The sequence below is a fragment of the Nelusetta ayraudi genome, unplaced genomic scaffold (assembly GCF_046127955.1).
Source record: "Nelusetta ayraudi isolate G7.1 ecotype Tasmania unplaced genomic scaffold, CSIRO-AGI_Nayr_v1 ptg000048l, whole genome shotgun sequence".
Classification (NCBI taxonomy): domain Eukaryota; kingdom Metazoa; phylum Chordata; class Actinopteri; order Tetraodontiformes; family Monacanthidae; genus Nelusetta; species Nelusetta ayraudi.
In genome coordinates this window covers 5923242-5945197 of record NW_027466098.1, presented here as the reverse complement: position 1 = coordinate 5945197, position 21956 = coordinate 5923242, and the positions used below count along the sequence as shown (strand labels likewise).

Below are 21956 nucleotides of genomic sequence, written 5' to 3'. Positions count from 1 at the left end.
CAAGACAAAGCCAAACAAAGCAGCAGCGACCCCAATGGAGCTGATTGCAGCTACTCCTAATTTCATAGGGAATGTACTGTTAGCATTAATGCATTTCTTAAAAATTAATACTGTTACTCGCTACGCTAACACACACACACAAACCTGCGTATGGTCTTTAAGGGGCACACCCACACACAGGAGGAGGAAGGGAGAAAGAGCTCCGTCGCTGGTGTTTACCTGTGACCAATGCCAGAAAAAATCCTGAAAGAAATCAGGAAATAAAACCTTTTTAGGACAGTCAATATGGACTTTCATTTCAACCAATCAATCAATTCAAATATTTGCTAAATGTCCTCATTCTTGGTAATCAGCAAAAAAAGAAAGAAAAATCTGTAATCTATTTCTAAAGTCCATTTTAAAAGGGGAAGCGTGGGGCTTGATGTGGCAGCAGAGTCAATAAGACAGTGACCCTGCACCTTGTCTCTCTGTCAGTCAGTCATGGGTCTCTCCGGGGTTCAGACATGGATCTGCGTCCTGTCTATTTGCCTGAGCAGGATTGTTGTGGGCCAAGCGGTGGCAGATCCGTAAGTTTGTTTTAGTCTGTGACATAGGCATGCGTGTATTTATGAAACAAAACAAATAGTAAAAAACAAAACAAAATGTATTTATTCCTCTGATTATTATTATTTTTAACGAGGGGTATGTCCTGTATATGGAATATGTGTATGTCTTTGTGGCTATAGGCAGTACTTAGTAGCCATCCCTGCAGTCATCAGATCTGGAGCCCAAACCACATTGTGCGCAAGTCTCCTGCAGCCCAGTGAGGATATGACCATGAACGTCACTCTCAGACCTGGGGGGGTCCTTCTGCTGCAAACATCCAACACAGACTTTCACATCTGTGAAACATTTCAGGTCATCTTCAAGAGAGAAAATCCTAAATTTCTTTAGTTAGCAATTCTCTATTTGCATTGAAGCTTTCATCCCTGCTCCACGATAGTACTTGTGACTTGCAGAAAGACCTGACTTCATTGTCATGTTTCTCACACAGGCTCCCTCAGTCGAGAGAAACACGGTACTGAACTTCCACGTCAAAGTTCAAGGAGGAACATTTTCCTCTGAAGAAGTCAGAAAAGTCATGGTTAGGGTTTATCAGCCGAGGACATTCATTCAAACAGATAAACCAATATACCTCCCAGGACAAACAGGTAAACACAATCAGATTATTAATTCAAGACAAAAGCTACAAGTGCAGGTCTATACATGCTTGTTTGAAGTTAATATTCCGAATCTGCAGACCGTCATTTATCCAACTTCAGTATCCTAACAGGAAAATACAAATTCAGTTATTTTGGTTGAACTCATTGCTTGTCCTCTTAGTGCATTTCAGAGTAATAACACTGGACCCCGATTTAAGGTCTGTCAACAGCCGGGTGAGTGCCCTCATTCTTAGTCAATATTGTGTACAGTGATGTTAGCTTTGACTCACTGTCAAAATTGTTAGTATTGTGAGGAATTGGCCAAAATAAATGATGCGTAGGTTGACCTTGGAGGTGTGTCGAATTAGTGTGCACAAACACAAACATAGTTTCCAGAAAACCTCAGGTCAATAGTACCAACCATGACCTCTTTTATGTCGAATCAAATTGCTGAACATCTCTCTTATTGGTAATATGAGTCACGTAATAGTATCAATCAGAAGAACAGAGGTAAGAAAACAGCTACTGTTTAGACTTTTGTTTCATTCATGACATTGTTGAAGGCCATTATTTAATCAAACTACATTTTATAGTATTGCATAACATTTTTAATTGTTGAATAAAATACAAATCAGTGTTATATTTTATATAGGACAGCTGTTAATTGTTCAACAATCCACCTGATAACTAATATCTCTCTGATGCTCTTTTTCAGTACAACACCATTGAAATTCAGGTAATGATCAGAATGATGCCAAACCTTATTCATCCACTTGAATGAAAAATGTTTCCGCCCGTCTTACTACAGAAACACAAAAGACAGTCCATTGTTTGAGGATTGGCTTGATTGTTTGAATTTTGATTTTCTCAATCTTTTTTAGCAAAACAGTCTTAATTCAAAATGCAAACATTTATCTTAAAAGATAAAAAAATCAGCTGACCATCCACTAGTATTAGGTGAAAATCAGCTCTACATGGATGGTTTTCTGACTAAAACCCTCTATTATGAGGTTTATAATCTCAAATGTGTGAAAAGAATCATGTGGCAAATGACAATATATACTCTTCTTCTTTTTTTGGAAGTCTTACAGTAATTTGTTACTACAATTATAACTTATTTTTGACAGGATGCAAACAGAAACCGTATTGGACAATGGCTGGACACTGAATCTGATGGCAAAATGCTGCAACTGTCTTACTCCTTAAATCCAGAGGCCCCACAGGGGAAATATAAAATTTTTGTTTGGATTAATGAAACCAAGCTTTCTCTAGATTTTAAGGTGGAAAAGTACGGTACGTACATTTTATTACGCTTTAATAAAATGTTCATGATAACCTTCAACTTAAAAATCCCACCTTTTCTTCAGTTCTGCCAAAATTTGAAGTCAAAATAAATTCACCCGACGAAATAAGCATTGCAGATGACACAATCCCAGTAGAAGTCTGTGCAAGGTAAGTAATGGTTCATTCTTTTAAAATTCAAATGGGGTGCCAGTTAAAAAAAACCCAAACACACTCAGCTGTTGAAAATATTTCATCTACCCAGATACACATTTGGCCACCCTGTACCAGGCAGTGTTGACCTTGAATTGTGCCGACCTTTGTTGCAACATGTCACGTCCACCATGGGAGACAGCTTGAAAGCCCCATGCCATCAGGAGACACGACAGGTAGTGTACCAATGAATTGAGAAGACATGACAATGTCATAAAAATATGCAAAAGAATATATTATGGTGCATGTGACACAGTTTTTAATAAAATATGTAATGAGATGAACAGTCTGTAGTCTACAGTGTATAGTATGCACTCTCGATAATGTGAACGCTGTCTTACTTCGTACATGAGGTCTTATAATGATAATGTTAATTCTAGTTGACATGTTTGTTTTTACTATTTCCTTATCTAGACTGATAAAACAGGCTGCACCAGATTTTTTGTTGAGAGATCCACCTTCACTGAAATTGACCATAAGGCTGTGCAGAAAAAAATATCTATTAAAGTCAGAGTGGAAGAAGAGGGCACAGGCAAGTATGATCATTATTAGCGCTTTCACATTTACGAGAAAGCTTTTGGAAAAGGATTAAAAGACATGGTGTGCAAACTGTAACATGAATACAAACAACGTTTTTCTTTATTACAGGAGTTTCGTATTCAGAGCAGAAAAATATGGATTTGTCCTATGTCATTGGCAAAGTGTCCTTTATTGACACACCAAGTGTTTATAAGGCAGGAATGACCTTGGAGGGAAAAGTAAGTAAATATAAAAATGTTTGTGATTTTATTCAATGGTCTTCTTTACATCCCTCTCCAGCCCAATCCTAAAGCTCTGTCCTGCCTTTTCATATTATATTGTTCCCTCTTGGCAATGATGGTGGAATATACATGAGTCCATTTTATTTTAATGCTGATGACAACTTGATCTGTCAAAATCAACTCCATTCTGTCCCTCTTAAGGACAGAGCTGTGACTCTGTGACTTAAGACACATATAAAATGAATTGTCATCACATAAATACCACATTACTGCATAGTGTAACAGGATTGTGATCCTTAGATAAATTGATTTGTTTATGAAAATGTAAATTCCATCCCCAATCCCCACACCAGTTTCCTTTGTATTGGAGTTTACCGACAGTATCTCGAACACATTCATTGTGTAACTCATTTTACTGAAACAGACTCTATTTCCAATATCAATTATTATTTTTCTCACCTTCAAACAGATTAAAGTTGTTTTTTTCAATAATACGCCTATTCCTGACAAGGCAGTAAGTGTGATCATGAGTGAAAGGAGAAGGGAGCATAGGTTACTCGGGAATATCACTACAAACAATGATGGAATTGCCACGTTCTCAATTAACACAACGGAACACCAATTACAAATTGAACTAAAGGTAAGTAAAATACATGATAATAATGACATCAAGAAAATGTCTGTCTTTTTATTATTATTATTATTATTATTATTATTGTTGTTATTATCTGGGGTTGACAATACAACCGGCCAGGTGGCCCGGGCGTACTTTGAAAACCACCAGAATGCTCCAACCACTGGCCCAGTGGGGCCAGTAAAAAATAATACTCATTAAAAAAAACAAGTAAAAAAACCCCCCTCTAATTTCACCTTCATCCCCCGTGGGTCTGTGTTTCGCAATTACTTTTGTGAATTTGTCTTGATAACTACCGCTAACACGTTACGTTATTCCGATCAAAGACGGCTCACTCACTCCCTTGGAACGCCTCCTTGCCCAGCTTCGTGTAAACGCTGGAAACGATCATTTTTGGAAACGCTGACGTCACAGCTCTAAACCCAGCTCTTGCAATCTGAACTGCCGTGAGGTGCAGACCACCACTCACAACAGCGTCGGACAGCGGACCTGTTACTGCTACTACTGATCAGCCTGCAGTCTTCCATTTAACCTCCACTACAACAAACCGCAAACTATAGTGAACAATAACACAATCGTGCTCGTGGATTGTGTGCAATGTGAAAATAAACACAACATAAGTGATTTGCAAACCTCCTGTTTTACTTTTTAGTGATTTTCTTTTGGCTCGGCAGACTGGGATTTTGAGGCAGGAAACCTAAATGACAAACATGTTAACATGGGCCTTTTAAGGTTTTGTGTTCTAAAATAACTCAAAGTAGCAGTTCAACTCTGCCGTTTATCCACACCGTCTTTTCACGAGCGATCTCTCTTTCTATTCTCAGTGGTGCGCTTGTCGTTAGCGAGCTGCTGCTTCTTTAAAGGTGATCTACTGTATTATAATAATTTTCAGGCCTTTGTATTTGATTTCTGTCCCCTCCAGAGCAGCACCACACGATTACCCACACAGAAAGCTTTGTAGATCTGTGTGTCTCGCTGCTCGTTTCCTCGTATTCCCTGCATCCCGCGAAAACGGTCTGTTTTACTTCACTCCACCCCTGGCCTCCTCCATGTACGTCTCCCGCCAAGCCCACTCTGTTGTGATTGGTCACACTCTTGGTCGCTGCTGAGCCACACTTCCTCAGTTTACCTGTGCGTGAGTTGAGAGTAAACAGCAGTCTTTATGAAACCGTCACAATTTAAACACTTACCGTCGGGAAAGCTTCACCCTTTAACAAGCAATTTACCGTTTGTCTTTATTTGAGACATTTTAATGGGGCTTAGAATGATTTTGTTTCATACTGTGGACTTGTATCCAAACGCTGTCTAACAGAGAAAATAGGGACGCTGTAACGATCACTTGAGTCATAGAGTTGTTTATTATCAGACAAGAATATCTGCACAACTTAAGTCCACACAAAGCAGGAAGAGCTCTATACAACCCATGTGAACATGCTAGCAGTGTGAAAATCCCTATAAGGAACAAATCTTGCGAGTCAGAATTTCTGCCTCTTCAATTTCGCTGTGAGCGAACACAACACACAAGCAGAGCACAGAGTTAGCATTGGTGGCTAACAGTTTTTCGACACGATTCAACAGTTGTACTTTGCCAATAGTCTTAAAACTTAAGTTGCTTGAGGTCACAATAGACTATTGCCGTGGCCGTGGCTCTTGTCGTCCACCGGCCGAGTCGAGCCCCTCTCCCTCCCGTTGCCCACCGGGCCGCTGTGCCATCGCATCCGCATGAGGCTGAACAAACCTCCAACATTTTCTCTATTCGTTGCACTCTGACGGTTGTGCTCCATGGTGCTTCGGTAGTCGATCGGCAGTCGCTCTGTATTTTTAATTAATTTATTTATTTTTTTAATTTCCCTCACGCCGAAAAAACATTTTCTTGGAGCACAGCAACATCACTTCCGGTGCAGAGTGGGGGAGGGTGGAATCAGTTCGAGAGTATTCCTAAGCTTGGCCAGTGGGAAGTTCTCACAAGTTTTCGGTGATCAGGCGGGTGTCAGATTTCTGGACACACTGGACTTTTTGGATGATGGTGTGTAATGCTGATGTAAACTTTCAGCAGCAGAGAAGGAGAGTGATGGACGGAGGTGGACGATGTTCCTGTTCGTTTTAAAGAAGCCTGAGATTGCGAGTCATGGTGGAGGGAAGCCAGGTGGAGGATGCGTGTTGCTGATGAGGGGTTTGGGGCCAATGATGATTACATCAGATTTATCACAGTGTTGTTGAAAGTTTGTTTGCAAACAAAATATTAAGCCAACAAACAATACTTTCACTGAAAAAAAAAAAAAAACAATTGAAAAGGGAATATTAAAAATATGAAAACGTACTTAATTCAATGGTTGTAATCTCCACCTAAAACAGAAAAAATACTCAACCTCAACTGCTTAAAGGTGCATAACGGTACTCCTCTATTGAATGCAGGGCAGTGTTGAAGAGCCAGGACTGGCACCTCCAGCACGCTATCAGGTGGCAATGCATAGCATCTCCAAGATTGAAGAGCCTTCTCCTGATTCTAAATTTGTCAGCTCTCTGAAAGTGGACCACTTTGACACAGCCCTCCTCTGTGACAAGGACAGCGACATCTCCATCAAATATACCATTGCAGGAGAGACTCAAGGATTTGTAAATGTGATGTATTTGGTAAGAAGATGACAATAGGTGAAGCTGGCATCATTAATTGTAATCTGTGTCAATTAACATTTAAATTTTTTTTCACATTTGTGTCATAATCATGACATATGATTGTGGCATATATTATAAAACATATGATATTCTGAATTAAAGGCCATTTCTTGTTTTTGCTGAAATATTTTGATTCCATAAGATCCTAGTATTTATTTAATGATGAAACATTGTGTTTGATAAAGTATTTTATGTTTTTAATTTTTTTTCTCCAGCTCTTATCAAGAGGAAGCATCATTACACAAGGACGGAGAAAGGTGGAAGTGCTGAGTGAGCCAGGTATGCGGACATAAAACAGAAGACTGATTCATAATCAGATTTTTAGTTCATTTTCTCAAGGAATAAGATGTATTAACTGTAGTTATCTTCTGCATAGTTGTTTTATTGGTTAATTTGATTGAGTTTTACACTGTGTTTTCTGTTTCAGTTACTGAGGGCAAAGTCTCCTTTACATTGAGAGTAGCTCCGGAAATGGCGCCATTTGTCCAGGTTGTTGCGTATGCTGTGCTTCCCAGTGAAAATGTGATCGCCCACAGTGCGGCTTTCTCAGTTGAGAAGTGCTTTAGTCACAAGGTCAGTACAAACCAGAGAAAATGATTTTAGAGTGGTTAGGGACTGTTAAAAAGCTTGAAGTTATTTTTGAAATATTCAGTTAGGACTCTTTAACTGAGACTGACACTTTATTGCATGTTATACATACACTTTATAAAAATGATACGTCATTCTCAAAAAAAGAACGTCTTCTGTTTTACACCCTTTGGCACCTTTCTTTAGAGAGTGTGCATGTTCTCCATGTGTCAGTGTGGGTTTACTCCAGGTACTTTGACTTTCTCCTGCTGTCCAAAGACATACACATTAGGCAAATCAGTGAAAATAAATTGATCAGTTGAGTGGTTGTGGGCAAGTTGCCCTGGGTGTAACTCCGCCATCACTAAAATCTTTCAGTAAAGATCTGTGTGTTGTTATGTTAAGACTTGAAATCTTAGCAGTTCAGCAACATTTTAAGACATCATCTCCATGAGTTTGGTGGGCCAACTTGACAACTCTAATTTGCAGCATTTTTCACAGAAATTAGACACTATTATTTAATGCATATGTTCACAGATGTGTTGTAAAACCTTGTTAATGGTGCACTATATCTGCACATGGACCTGCATACATTCCTCTCTGTTTAGGTGTCTCTGGAGTTTTCTCAGATTTCAGCTGTGCCAGGGGATGAGACCACCTTGCAGGTGACGGCCAACCCAGAGTCTCTCTGTGGTTTGAGCATCGTTGACCAAAGTGTCCTCATCAAGGAGCCTGGAAAGACTCTGACTGCAGACAAAGTAAGACAATCAAAGACACATTTTGGGTTTGTTTGTATGTTCTCCCTATGTCTGTTCCTTCTATGTCCTCTCCGGGTAATCTGGCTTCTTGTCACAGTCCCAAGAATTAAAAACCATGTGAATTGGGAGCTTTAAATTGGCCCTAGGTGTAAGTGCCAGTGTGAATGATTGTTTATCTTTCTATGTGGTCCTGTGATAAAGCGGTGACTTGTCCAGGGTTTAACTCTACCTTTGCCCAAAGATGGCTGGGGTAGGCTTCCAACACCAGCACAATGACCACTGGTTCAGTATAAGCAAGTTTAGACAATTAATTAATTAATGTGGAATGCTAATTAAACAGCAAGATGACAAATGTCTATAATTTCAGGTATAAAACATATAGACGGACACATTATACTGGGCTCTCCCTTTTCTTTTTTAAATCTGTTCTGCATTGCAAAGATTAGTGTTCCAGACAAATTTGCTCTGCAGCCAAAGCGACATAGTCCTGCAACTGCATAATCTGTATTTTACTGTTTGTCAGATTTAACAATTTTTTTACGTTTCCCCTTTAAGTTTGATCTGTCATCTTTTGCTTCAGATTTTTAGCTTTTTGCCTGTTCAGAAATCCTCCCATTTCCCATATGAAGTAGAAGACCATGTACATTGTGTACGCTTGAGACAAAGAAGACGTATCAGGCCACGCCCTGGCAGAAATGATGATGCTTTTTCAGTTTTCAAGGTAATTATTATCCATCAATTTGTAAATGTTAAATACACTGGGAGCATATTAATAGTAATCTATTAATATTAATTATCCTGTACAAACACCACATTGACATCATTATGTGCTGTTATTTCTAGAGTGTGGGTCTTAAAATGGCAACAAATTTGATGATCAAGATGCCGGATTGTGTGGCCTTCAGGGGGGAGGAATACTCTCGGAATTATTATGGTATGACATGTCATGATCAATATGATGATATATAACTAACTCTGATGTTCTCACTGCAACTCACTCAAATGGCCTGTCTGCCAATCTGACTTTATCTCTGTTTCTATCGCTATCCCTTGATTTTCTTTTTTATATTTTCTTTTCACCCTAACCTGTCAAACCATATGGCCGCCCTCCACAGTCTGGGTCTGCTTGAGGTTTCTTCCCACTGGAGTTTTTTTTTTGCCACTGTCGCTTCATGCTTTGCTCTGGAGGGATCAGTTGCTTTTTCTCTTTGATTGCGCTAAATACTTGTGATGCCTCAGGATGTGATTTAGCACATTATCAATAAAAGTTGATCTGACTTCAATTAAAGGTTGTTCTCTTTCCAATAAGGACGTCATTATCTCCATTCTAGTCGTCAAGGGATTTCCTCTCTCCAACCACTGGCGGTTGGTCTCGGACATGTCGGCAGTAGAGTTGAGAAAGTTTATTCACCAGTTGAGACCGTCCGAACTTTCTTCCCCGAGACTTGGCTATGGAAAATGGTTAAAGTCGAGTGAGCATCTTTTCACACAGTTGATTTTTTTATTTATTTACCAAGTTAAACAGGCCCAGGGAGGTTCATTGCATGCATCAAACTTACTCAGATGTCATGTGTTAAATCAAGCACAAAGTTGTATTTACTCTGAGGGTGACATCACACACATACACACACACATACACACACACACACACACACAGTGTTGCCGTGTGTACAGACTTAAAAAAAACAAACAAAACTGCCACTCATCATAGACTATAAAGAATAGTGACATGGTTGCATGCAAATCCAACATGCTTATTGTAAAGTTCTTAACGTCATGCTATAGCTTCCAAATCAAACTTAGTGAGAGGAGCTCATGGTGAAAGAAAACACCCCCCTCAAGTTTTGAAACAGGCTAATCTCTGTTACTCTGTTCTTTTGAATCTCCCAATCTAGAAAGTCTGGAATGGCTGATATCCCCCTAACTGTCCCCGACACCATCACCACCTGGGAGACGGAGGCTTTCTGCCTCTCAGACCAGGGTTTCGGTTTGGCGCCCCGTCAGGAGATCACGGTCTTCCAGCCCTTCTTCCTGGAGCTCACCCTGCCCTACTCCATCGTCAGGGGGGAGCACTTTGAGCTGAAGGCAACCGTCTTCAACTACCTCTCCAGCTGCATCATGGTAAATCGCACACACGCAGAGCTTGAATGAACTATGCTGTTCTTGTTGATGTAAAGACTTGAAACATATATCTCCTGCTTTCGCAAAATTGAAGATACATCATTTCCTTACTTTTATAAAGTTTACTGTTTCCCAAAACAGATCATGTAGTTACATTTACATTTGACTCAAACCGCCTGTCACAACCAGGTCATGAACACTGAATACATTCAGCAAACTGTAACTGTTGACTTTTTGCTTGACTTCTCAGTAGGTCTTGTGATCTTTGTGGTTACAACTTAACTTCAGCACATGTAACGTGAATTTCAAAAATTATTTTGGGAACAGGTCAATGTGAATCCAGCCCCCTCTTCAGTTTACACTCTCACCTCCCTCTCTGGTGACCAGCACACATTTTGTTTGTGTGCAAGTGAACGGAAAACCATTTCCTGGACCATGTTGCCCTCAATCATAGGTAAGGGCTTAAAGGTTTTGTTCCTTTCAATTGGAACAGTGGAAATAATGAACATAATTTTACATTTATCATATCTGTAATTTTTATAACTGAAGTCTTAATCAGACACGAATAATTAACTGGTAGTTGGCAATAATAATAAAAAAAAATCCTACCAAAATTCATCCTTATGAGTTTTTGACTTCAACCTTGTGTTAAAATCTCCATGTTGATGCAACATCCCTCCGCACAAAGGAACCTAAAACGTCATTCTGTCTTCACATATTTTGTGGCCCTTGTAGGTGTTGTGAATGTGACTGTCAGCGCAGAGGCTGTGCCATCCCATATATCATGTGACAATGAGGTTGTGAGTGTTCCAGACAGAGGTCGCATCGATACAGTCACACGGTCTCTTATAGTCAAGGTGGGTAAATGAGAACAAAATAATCAAACAATAATCAACTGCATATTAATAATATACAATGCAAATCAAATGATTTGACTTCTTCTTCTACAGGCTGAGGGAACTGAGATAATGAAAGCACACAACTGGCTATTCTGTCCAAAAGGTGAATTTGTTTTGGGTCATTATCACGACATTCTACATGGCTCCATATCCATATGCAACTGTACACAAGTGTCAGAAATTGCATTTATTTTAAATTTTAACATATTTTTGAAAATTGCCAAAAACCCGACTTTGATCCCTGGGATACTGTTGTTGCACCGACGTACTTCCTCTATCAAGGTTTTGTTGTTATTTTTTTTGTTGTTGTTTTTTTGGACCGATTTATAAACGGCAAGAGATTCTATCTTCTGTAGATTCCCGTTCATCATTTCATCCACGTTTTAGCAAATTCAAACCAGTCAAATACAAAGTCCTGCCTCTTAATTCATTTGTGTGTTGTTCAATATGATTCTGTTCACAGGAGAAGCAGTGACTGAGGAAGTAGAGCTGCAGCTTCCCGAGAACGTGATCATGGGGTCTGTCTATGCTTCGGTGTCAGTACTGGGTAATCACAGTGGAATTCCTTGCTATCTATCTTGGGCAGTACAACCAGTTGACTCTTTGCGTAATAACTTGCGAGGCTATGCAGTTACACAGAAAATATTCCTTAAATAGTGTGTAGCTCTCTACATCTTCTGAGACTGTAAACATGAGGCACTGAGTATTTGGGGTGTTTCTCTGTAAAGAAGCAAAAGAATTCACAAGATTACGAAGAAACCTAAACATGAAGAAATATACACTATTCTCTATCTCTATATCTATTAAAAATCAGTTGAAATCCGAACTCGATGAAGTCATACAGTTCATATTGACACATTTACACTAAAAGCATGCATGTGCCTGGATACTTTTGCTTAAGGTCAAACTTTGAACAAGATTTATTTGGATGCCTGTGCAGAGCAAAACCACAACATCCAGAGAAGAAATGATGTTGCACGTTGCCCCTTTAAACATTCAATTTGGACAAAACCGTGAACACGGCACATCTCCAGCTTGACCTGGGGCAAATCCATCTGCAGATTTAATTGTTGGCCTTGATAAATCTTCCTTGGTGTTTTTGAACAGGTGACATCATGGGCAGAGCTCTGCAGAACATTGAGGGGATGCTGACGATGCCTTACGGGTGTGGGGAGCAAAACATGGCACGCCTGGCCCCCAATATCTACATCCTTGAGTACCTAAAAAGCACGCAGCAGCTGACCAAAGCCATCATGGAAAAGGCAAGCAACTTCCTGACCAGCGGTGAGTTCACTGTAAAAGTTTTCTTCCTCAAATGGGTGAACGTGTTCCTGTCACTAAAACAGGAAAATACAGAGTTTGTTTCCAAAGACTTTTGTTTTTCTTAAGTAAAGATGTTGTCTTGCTACTCTGTCTCTGGACATCTACAATGGACGCCTGGTTCAGGTTGGGGAGCAAAAACCTCAAGGTGTGAGGAGTATTTGCGTCCATTGACATTCACGTGAATGACAGGGTCCACATATTGCACGGCTGAGACTTTGGACGATTTCAACTGCCAGTGCTCAGATACTCATTTTTCAAAGCCTTTCATGCTGTTTGAAATCCAAACATGGGAGCTTTTGGCATTTTTGCCAATTACACAAGAGTCAAACTCGACTTTCCCATATACCATATGTTTACTTGACCTCCAGCTCTTTAAGGACTTTGCAAAGTGCATTGCACTGAGGTCAAACAGGGGATGTAATACTGACAGAAAACAGTTTTCACAGGCGTGTCTTCCCTCTTGTGTTTTTACCGCTTTCCTAATATATATTGCAGATTTTAGTTCACACAATTGAAGTTTTTCTGAATGTACAACCGACTTGACTTGTACTTCTCATTATACACTGAAGTGTGTGTTGTTATAAGATGAACACAACACAAATGCATGTTGGCTTGGGAATGAAAACAGTCTTCTGAGACGTGATTTATAGTGACACAACATGAGCATTGCATAAATACTTACAGTTATCCAGCAATACAACTTGTCACAGTTTGTAAAATACATTTTATTATACTTTAAATGAATCCTAATATGATTCTTATTCTTATTAATATTAACAGTCATGACATTCATGTCATTTACACAGGCTATCAGCGGCAGCTGAACTACAAGCATGACAGTGGTGGTTACAGCACCTTTGGAAGTGGAGAGGAGAACACGTGGTAAGAGCATGGAACTAGAAGTACAATCACAGCACATTGCATTGTTTTTAACCATCTTCTAATATTCTGGCTAAAAATGACCAAAGGGTGATGCAGACACGTCTAGTCTGCAGATGGCTGATTAACTCTAGAACAAATAATGACTATTAAATTTATTGATTGTTGAACTATTTTTCAGGCTGACTGCTTTTGTGCTGAGATCTTTTGCCAAGGCCCGGGCATTCGTTTTCATCGATCCAGCAAAAATTCTGGATTCTGAGAATTTTCTTAAGACGAGACAACTAGAAAGTGGCTGTTTTGCACAGTCAGGGAAACTCTTTCACAACAAAATGAAGGTACTCTGAACACTATGGTGTACTAGCAGCAAGGTAATGTGGCTTTCCTGGATCAATGATGAAACTCTGACTTGACTGTCTACCTTTTTTACCCCTTTAGGGTGGTGTGTCTAGTGACGTGACACTCAGCGCTTACATCACTGCAGCCTTATTGGAAATGAACGCATCAGCAAACGTAAGTGATGTCACCAAAACCCCAAGCAGCTACTTTGAAGCTTTTAAAAGGGCAAAGACGTCGATCATCGGTGGTCCCGTTGCTGACGTCCACAGCGTATTCCACATCCATGGCATTATGCTCCATCATTGTTATATATTTAAAGTTACAGTTACTTTTAACGACCAGTCGTGTGGAAAAATCAAATGTTATATCTGATAGTGAAGAATCAACTGCCAGAGGAATTATGATAGCTTGTTATAACTATTAATAATATTATTATAAGTAATTTTTTTTTTTTCTTAAATATGTACTTTACATTTTACTTAACCCTCCTGTTATGTTATGGGTCAAATTGACCCAGGAACATCATTGTGTGTGTATGTATGTATGTGTGTGTGTGTGTGTGTATGATTTATATATGTATATACATACATATACATGGTAATATGTGTGTGTATATATTTATGTATATATAATCATCTCTAATAAGTAAAAACATGTGCATATGTTTTCTATAAATATATAACTATTAAGTTTGAATTTTATATGTAAATATTCATATATGTATTTATATATATATTCTTTTTAAACAGCATCAAGTATTGCAGAGAAGCTTATTCTGTCTCAGGGCCTCCCTCGTTACCATGGACAACACCTACACCGCGGCCCTGATGGCGTACGTCTTCACACTGGCTGGCGACATGGAGACCAGAACTCAACTCCTGCAGCGCCTGGACAAGGTTGCAGTGACAGAAGGCAAGTTTCTCCTCTAAAACAGAGACCCTTCCTTCCTCTCATTTTTGAGGCATCTGACCTTGTTTTTTTGCAGGAAGTTTACTTCACTGGAACCAAGAGTCAACAGAAACGTCAGCCTCTCTGTCGGTGGAGATCAGCTCTTACGTGATCCTGGCTAAACTCAGCCACTCTCCATCCAATGAGGACCTGGGCTATGCCACCCGCATCGTCAGATGGCTCATCAGGCAGCAGAACTATTTTGGGGGCTTCTACTCCACCCAGGTACGATCCAAACAACTTAACTTGAGGAGAAACTGGTTCATAGACAGACTGCTCAATATACACATTTTGAATCCCCCCCCTAGACTTCAGTGGAGAAAATAGAAGAGTGAATAACTATCAAAAAAGAACTCAGTAGAGCAGAGTGGCACCGGGAAGGAAAGAAAAAGAGCAAGAAAGCGCACCGCTTTCATCTCCAACCCTTTCACTTTCACCAAGAAGCTCCTGGGGGATAAGCGCAGTGTCAGCTTAGTCTGCTCAGCTGAGGAGGTAAACTCCTTTCTGCCCAACACCTTGAGCGACCCAGAGAGAGAACTGGAGCTGCAGCCACAGAGGGCCCTCATAAGCCCACAACCACCATCAGTGAGTCAGACTTTGCTCTGAGGGAACCCACCTGGACAGAGGTTCAGGAGGTGGCGAAAGGAGCCAGAACAGCTTCAGCCCCGGGCCCACTGTGGCGTGCCATACACTGTGTACAAGCGCTGCCCACAACTCCTTTGTCACCTGTGGAAGATCCTGAGGGTGATCTGGCGCAGGGGGAAAGTTGCTAACCAATGGAGGTGCGCTGAGGGTGTGTGGATCCCTAAGGAAGAGGACTCCAAGAACATCAGTCAGTTTCGAACCATCTCACTGCTAAGCGTCGAAGGCAAGATTTTCTTCAGCATCTTGTCATGACGATTAACAAGAGTTCCTTCTGAAGAACAGCTACATCGACAACTCTGTTCAGAAGGGTGGAATCCCTGGAGTGCCTGGCTGCTTGGAACACACTGGTGTGGTAACACAACTCCTCCGGGAGGCACGTGAAGGGAAAGGGGACCTCACTGTGCTACCAGCAAAGTGTCAGACCTTATTCGGGATTACTACAGTAATTTCAGGCTGAGAGTCACCGCTGGATCAGGTACATCAGATTGGCATCGGCTTGAGAAAGGCATTATAACCAGCTGCACCATCTCAGTCATCCTTTTCGCCCTCGCCATGAACATGATCGTCAAGTCAGCTGAGGTAGAGTGCAAGGGCCCCTTGACAACATCAGGAGTACGCCAGCCCCCAATAAGAGCCTTTATGGATGACCTGACTGTCACCACTACATCTGTACCAGGCAGCAGGTGGATTCTCCAAGGCCTAGAGAAACTCATCGGCTGGGCAAGGATGAGTTTTAAGCCAGCAAAATCAAGGTCTCTAGTGCTGAAGAGAGGGAAAGTAGTGGACAGGTTCCGCTTCTCACTGGCTGGAGCCACCATCCCTTCCATCACAGAGAAGCCAGTTAAGAGCCTCGGGAAGTACTTAGTAGCTCAAAGACTCTGCCTCCATCCAGAGAACCATTAATGAACTTCAGGACTGGCTTAACCGGGTTAATAAAAGTGGTCTGCCAGGGAGGTTCAAGGCCTGGATTTACCAGCATTCCATCCTGCCCCGGATCCTGTGGCCCCTGCTAGTGTACACAGTACCTATAACAACAGTCGAGGGCATGGAGAGAAAGATCAGCAGCGACCGGCGAATATGGCTAGGTCTACCACGCAGCCTAAGCAGCTCTGCTCTGTATGGCACCAGCAACATCCTGCAGCTTCCAATCAGTGGCCTCACTGAAGAGTTCATGGTGTCCAGAACACGGGAAGCATTGCAATACAGAGAATCCAGAGATCCAAAGGTGGCAGCAGCTGGTATCCACGTGCGAACAGAAAAGAAATGGAGTGCAGGCAAAACCCTGGGCGTGGCTGAGTCTCGGCTGAGGCAGAAAGAACTAGCGGGGTCCATTGCGACAGGGCGTGCAGGCATTGGCTACTTCCCGTCGACCAGGGTTGATAAGGCCCAGGGCAAGGAGCGCCAACATCTGATCCAGGAGGAAGTGCGGGCAGGCGTGGAGGAAGGACGAGCCAGCAGGATGGTGGGAATGGGGCAAGAAGGAGCATGGACTAAATGGGAGAATGTTCTGCAACGGAAAATCACCTGGTCTAACATCTGGAAAACAGACTTCCATCGCACCATGTTTTTAGTCCAGGCTGTCTATGATGTCCTTCCAAGCCCAGCAAACCTCCATGTCTGGGGCAAAACAGAGACACCATCCTGTCCCCGCTGCTCAGGACAGGGCTCCCTGGAACATCTACTCAGCAGCTGGCCAAAAGCCCTTGGAGACGGGCACTATCGCTGGCGCCACGGCCAGGTGCTTAGGGCAGTTGCTGACAGCATCGCCACCGCCATCAACACCAGCAAAGGCCAACACAGACCACAAACCATCACATTCCACAGAGCTGGAGAGAAGCCCAACATACCACCACGGGCAAAGTCTGGCCTTCTCACCTCCGCTAATGACTGGCAACTGGAAGTGGACCTGGGCAGACAGCTGAAGTTCCCTCCCAGGATAACATCAACCAGGCTTCGCCCAGACATGATCATTGTCTCCGATTTCACCAAGCAGCTGATCATTCTGGAGCTCACTGTGCCATGGGACGAACGCATGGACGAGGCCAATGAGAGGAAGCGTGCCAAGTACCAGGAGCTGGTGGAAGAGTGCAGGAGGAAAGGCTGGAAAACGATCTGTGAGCCTCTGGAGGTGGGCTGCCGGGGTTTCGCAGGGCGTTCACGCTGCAGAGTGTTCACACGGCTAGGACTCGTCGGGGAGGCAAAACGGAAGGCGATCAGATCCGCAAGAGAAAGCCACAAGACGGCTTTGGATTAAGAGGGCAGAACCGTGGGCAAGCGCTGCTGGGACACAGTCCGGGGATTGATCACCCCGGCCGGGTCGCCTGGGCTGAGGGAGTCTGATGTTGAAAGACCCGAAACCCCCAATGATCCCAGGATACAATATCACTGATGATGTGTCCCAGCGCATCCGCAAGATGTATCTTTCACCACCTGATGCTTTAACAGACCTTCCATGTGTTTGAAATTCGAACAAAAACTGGGTTGTTCAAGGGTCGGTAGAGTATGTTCTAAAAATGAACACTGAAAATCAAAAATGATGAATGAGAATATAATACTGCTCAAGAAAATGATGGTCCACTGTCACTGAGTTCATACACAGGCACACATCAGATGCAATGCACTCTGTCACCATCTTGAGCAATTTCACCAAACTTCATCAATACTTAATGCATACACGTATTATTGCTATACTGTTGCACAAATGAGGTCTGTGGATTTGAGGCCTGTAAAATACTTTCGGTATCATCAAATGAGATGTAGTTCTAAGGCTGCTGTTACACCTTTAAGTGGTAAGTTTTCAGTTTCAAGACGCTGCAGAGAATGGACAAAGTAAAAGTTTTTCACTTTCATCACTTTTAGTCGAGTTCAGTGTTGATGAATACATAAAACTATTAGACGATCTGCGGCCAGGACACTGAGCGAGGCTTTGGTGACAGGCATGAACTGATATACATTTAATATGCCAGTGTGTGTGTGTGTTTTTGTGTGTTTTTGTGTGTGTGTGTGTGTGTGTGTGTGTGTGTGTGTGTGTGTGTGTGTGTGTGTGTGTTGTAGGACACAGTGGTGGCTCTTCAGGCTCTGGCTCTCTACTCCACCCTCACGTTCAGTCCCCAAGGTTCCGGTACGGTGATGATCCAGTCTCCCAGCAGCCAGCTTGTATTTGATGTGAACCAGAGCAACAAGCTGCTCTACCAAGAGATGGAGTTGAAGGACGTGGCAGGGAAGTTCAGCCTGAACGCGCAGGGCTCTGCATGTGTGTCAGTGCAGGTCAGTGCACGACAGAAAATACCAACAAATTCTCCCAGTCTGAATATGACATCAATCAACCAACCAACCAACCAAGCTATCAACCATCCGACCGACAGACCGGCCGACTGACCAATCAATCAATCAAATTTTATTTGTATAGCCCAAGTTTGGGAATACAACGTGCCGCAAAGGGTTTTACAGTAGAGGTCTTTGGCAAAACTCGACGGAGCCATTCGGTTCCAGGTCCTTCAAATTGGGCCTGTGAAGACCTCTATTTTACAGTCTTTACAGATACAACACTCCCCACACTTTGACCCTTGTGTTTCACTTTTCCTAGGTGTCTCTTCGCTACAACATTCCCACTCCGACTGAAGTCACTACCCTCTCTGTGGAAGTCAACCCAGACAGCGTTTGCAATGTTCAGAAACCCAATTTGACGTTGAACTTACAGTCCCTGTAAGTAATGTTCATACATGCCGTCTTCCATAGACCTCACACAAAGCCTTGCTCTATTTGTAGTATAGTTGAAACTCCAGAGAAAAGACAATGACTTGTGGAGCAAAATGTCTCCACCTGCAGATACAATGGGATGGAGAGTAGTACAAACATGGTGATCCTGGACATCAAAATGCTCTCTGGATTTGTCCCAGACCCTCAATCTTTGCAAAGTGTGAGTTGTTGTTGTTTCTTTCCTTCCAGAAAATACAGCTCAAGCATTGTTCATGTCAACTGTTGATGCTGCAGTGTTGTTGTGATTGTGCCAAATATTATTTTCTTCACAGCTCAGAGGTGCTTTGCAAGTGAATCGGGTTGATCAGAAGGACGACCATGTCATTGTTTACTTGGGGGAGGTAAGAAGACATTTACATTTACAGGTGATCAACAGTGCCGGCATCGATTTAGACTCGTTCTTCTCCTCCAACAGTTACCACAAAACATACCAATATTTCACACCTTGGATCTTATACAAGAGATCCCCGTGCAGAACCTGAAGCCAGCCATAGTCAAGATCTATGACTATTACCAGCCAAGTAAGTCAGATGCTTTACCCTGCCATTCATTCATTCAACTTGATTATTTAAATGTATTGATTGATACCGTTGCACATGAATGAATGAAATTATATATTGAAGGATGATTTTGTAGGTTGAAAGATGACAAAGATCCAGCTGATGTTTTATTTTGCTGAGCCTTGACCCTTACCTTTTTTTCAGGTGACCAAGCTGAAACGGAATACGTATTTTCATGTGCTTCAGGTAGCAGTCTGTTTTTATACACACAAACAATGTGACATTTGTCGAGGTGTATCTATAAATAGGACAATTAATCATGACATTAATAGGATATTGGGCATTCTTCTCTTGTTGTAATAAAGTCTGGATTTAAGTTGTAACTGGTAATATAGGATACTGCTTTAACAGTAAAACAGACATTGGCAAATCCTCAGCAGCTAGTGGAGTAACAACTGTAGGAAGTTCCTCTGCTGCCATTCTGTCATTCCTCTGATTGCTATTTATCATTTTAAAACCAAGGCTACAGCTTATGTGTCAGCTTGGCCATGAGAAAAAAATTATATAGAATTTGTTTGTAATAGTTCCCTGTGCTTCTAAATCATATAAATTTGTAATATACAGGGCCATTGTTTTCACATATTTAACCTAAAACTCTGCATTAGTTGCACTTGATAACCACAACATTTATTTTCAAAAATATCGTTGATAGTTTTACTTGATTCTATATCCCTTAAGCCAAAGAAATCACAATGTTTATGTTAAGTGTATTTTGACTACACTTTCTTCCCTTTCACAGCCTAAAGCCTCAAAAACACTTCAAAAAATGGTTTTGGAGGAGCCTTTGTTAAGCGCTTTGGGGTACTGTGAAGGTACTGGAAAAGCGCTACATAAGTGCAGTCCATTTACCATTTTTGCTGTGCTGATCTTTCAATTGCAAATTCTGAAACTGGCAATAAAAGAATTGTTGCATAATCATTGATCTTTTCCTTTCCTCATTTTTCAGCAGTTATAAAGATTTTGGTTTTGGCTTAAACAGTCCTGTGGCCTGTTATTTTCTTTTACATCTCATACACAGAATGAGTATTTCAGTTTGGCTTAGATTAATAATTAATGTCTGAATAGATTATTGTGTGGGCTACTTTACTGTTTACTATGCTGTAATAAGCACCTGACCTCGAAATGAGGCCAGTTTGGTGGGGCAAGGATGCTTTCTTTGCCTAATGAGAGTGAATTGCACTTTAATAATTACATTTCATTTTGTATGGAAGCAAATAGTTACCATAATCCAAATTAAAATGCAATAGCAGAAATGCTTTTTCATTTTAAGAACGAAGCAGCATTATTTGACTCATAATTAAAATCGTGAATAAATCATTCAAACTGCATTTTCATTTTCTTATTCAAGACTGCTCATTGTTGTACTTAATTCAAATGAAAAAGACATTTGAGATTTAATTTTCAAAACATGCCCCAGCAAAGAGTTAACAACCTAATGTTGTTCACCTGGACAATTGGAATTTTTTGCAGCATGGCCTTCTGGTGAACCAAGTTTGGAGGAACTAAAGGTGGTACCTGATTGATTGGCTGTGATGCTACTCTTTCGGTTACCAGATCTCACTTGAGATCTTGAGGCCGTAAAAAAACCCGCTCTAGGAAGAACACTTCCACCCACAAATCACAGTTGGGAGTCAACTTCGAAACATTCTCCGGCAACCTGGCTCCAGTCGCAATGGGTGCTGCTTGGGACCATTGCAAGTTTTACGACTTTTATCTGCCACAGAACATTCCTCAGCACTGATCATCCAGTTTTAGTGTTGGAACAGCCTTTTCATTGGTTCTTGGAGTTTACTTGGAGCTTCTCCAAGTTTATACCAGTGAATTCAGTTCCATTGTCTCAGAGTTAGTTTTTTTTAGTTTTCTTGAGTGTTGTCTAGTCTTTCTTAGTGTCGTCTTGTCTAGTGTTTTTGTCTTCGTCATTTTCCTTTATTCTATTTTCTTTTGTCAACTTAATTTTTTTCTAATTTCTGGAAAAAAATCCCAATTTAAGACAGTAGCAGAAACAACTCAGCCTCGTCCAGTGACCATTATTTTTAGCTTTTTCTTTTTGGACCAGCCAAGCAGTTTTTCCTTTCAAGTACAATTACAACTGGTCTACTCTGATGCCAAAACACCAGTGAAGCCACCTTCAGGACAGAGCAGAACAGGCAGTTCAACCTCAACAGTCTGAGTGCTAATCCAAGCTCCCTGCGGCAGGACCACTTTTGACAAAGCTCATCCCACGTAAGCCCTCATCACTCGCTCACTGTCTCCAAGAGTCTGGTGTCACATCAGTTTAACCAATAACTTTGCTAAATTATTTTTGCTAGACTTAGGGTGAATTCCAATTCCTCCCTTAACCCTCAATCTCAACCCTCAATCTCAAAAATGTGTGCTCCCGTGAAGTGCAAGTGCTGTCCCGATTTTCAGAAC

At 41.4% G+C, this 21956-nt stretch overlaps 1 protein-coding gene across 1 annotated transcript; it reads left to right on the top strand.

Moving 5' to 3' along the window:
- The first annotated feature begins 407 nt into the window (after positions 1–407).
- LOC142895111 (alpha-2-macroglobulin-like) lies at positions 408–20462 on the top strand. Its single transcript, XM_076035890.1, has 36 exons — positions 408–566; positions 726–897; positions 1034–1190; positions 1363–1415; positions 1897–1917; positions 2309–2474; positions 2549–2633; positions 2728–2851; positions 3090–3207; positions 3324–3433; positions 3906–4076; positions 6486–6704; positions 6962–7025; positions 7174–7319; positions 7922–8071; positions 8652–8792; positions 8915–9005; positions 9381–9543; positions 9967–10192; positions 10520–10646; positions 10928–11049; positions 11143–11194; positions 11555–11638; positions 12199–12375; positions 13221–13296; positions 13475–13631; positions 13732–13806; positions 14382–14548; positions 14622–14805; positions 18280–18492; positions 18812–18930; positions 19054–19144; positions 19257–19325; positions 19400–19505; positions 19689–19730; positions 20284–20462. Exons 1-36 carry the CDS (start codon positions 481–483, stop codon positions 20286–20288), a joined length of 4329 nt encoding a protein of 1442 aa, XP_075892005.1. The 5' UTR covers positions 408–480; the 3' UTR covers positions 20289–20462.
- The last annotated feature ends 1494 nt before the right edge of the window (positions 20463–21956 follow it).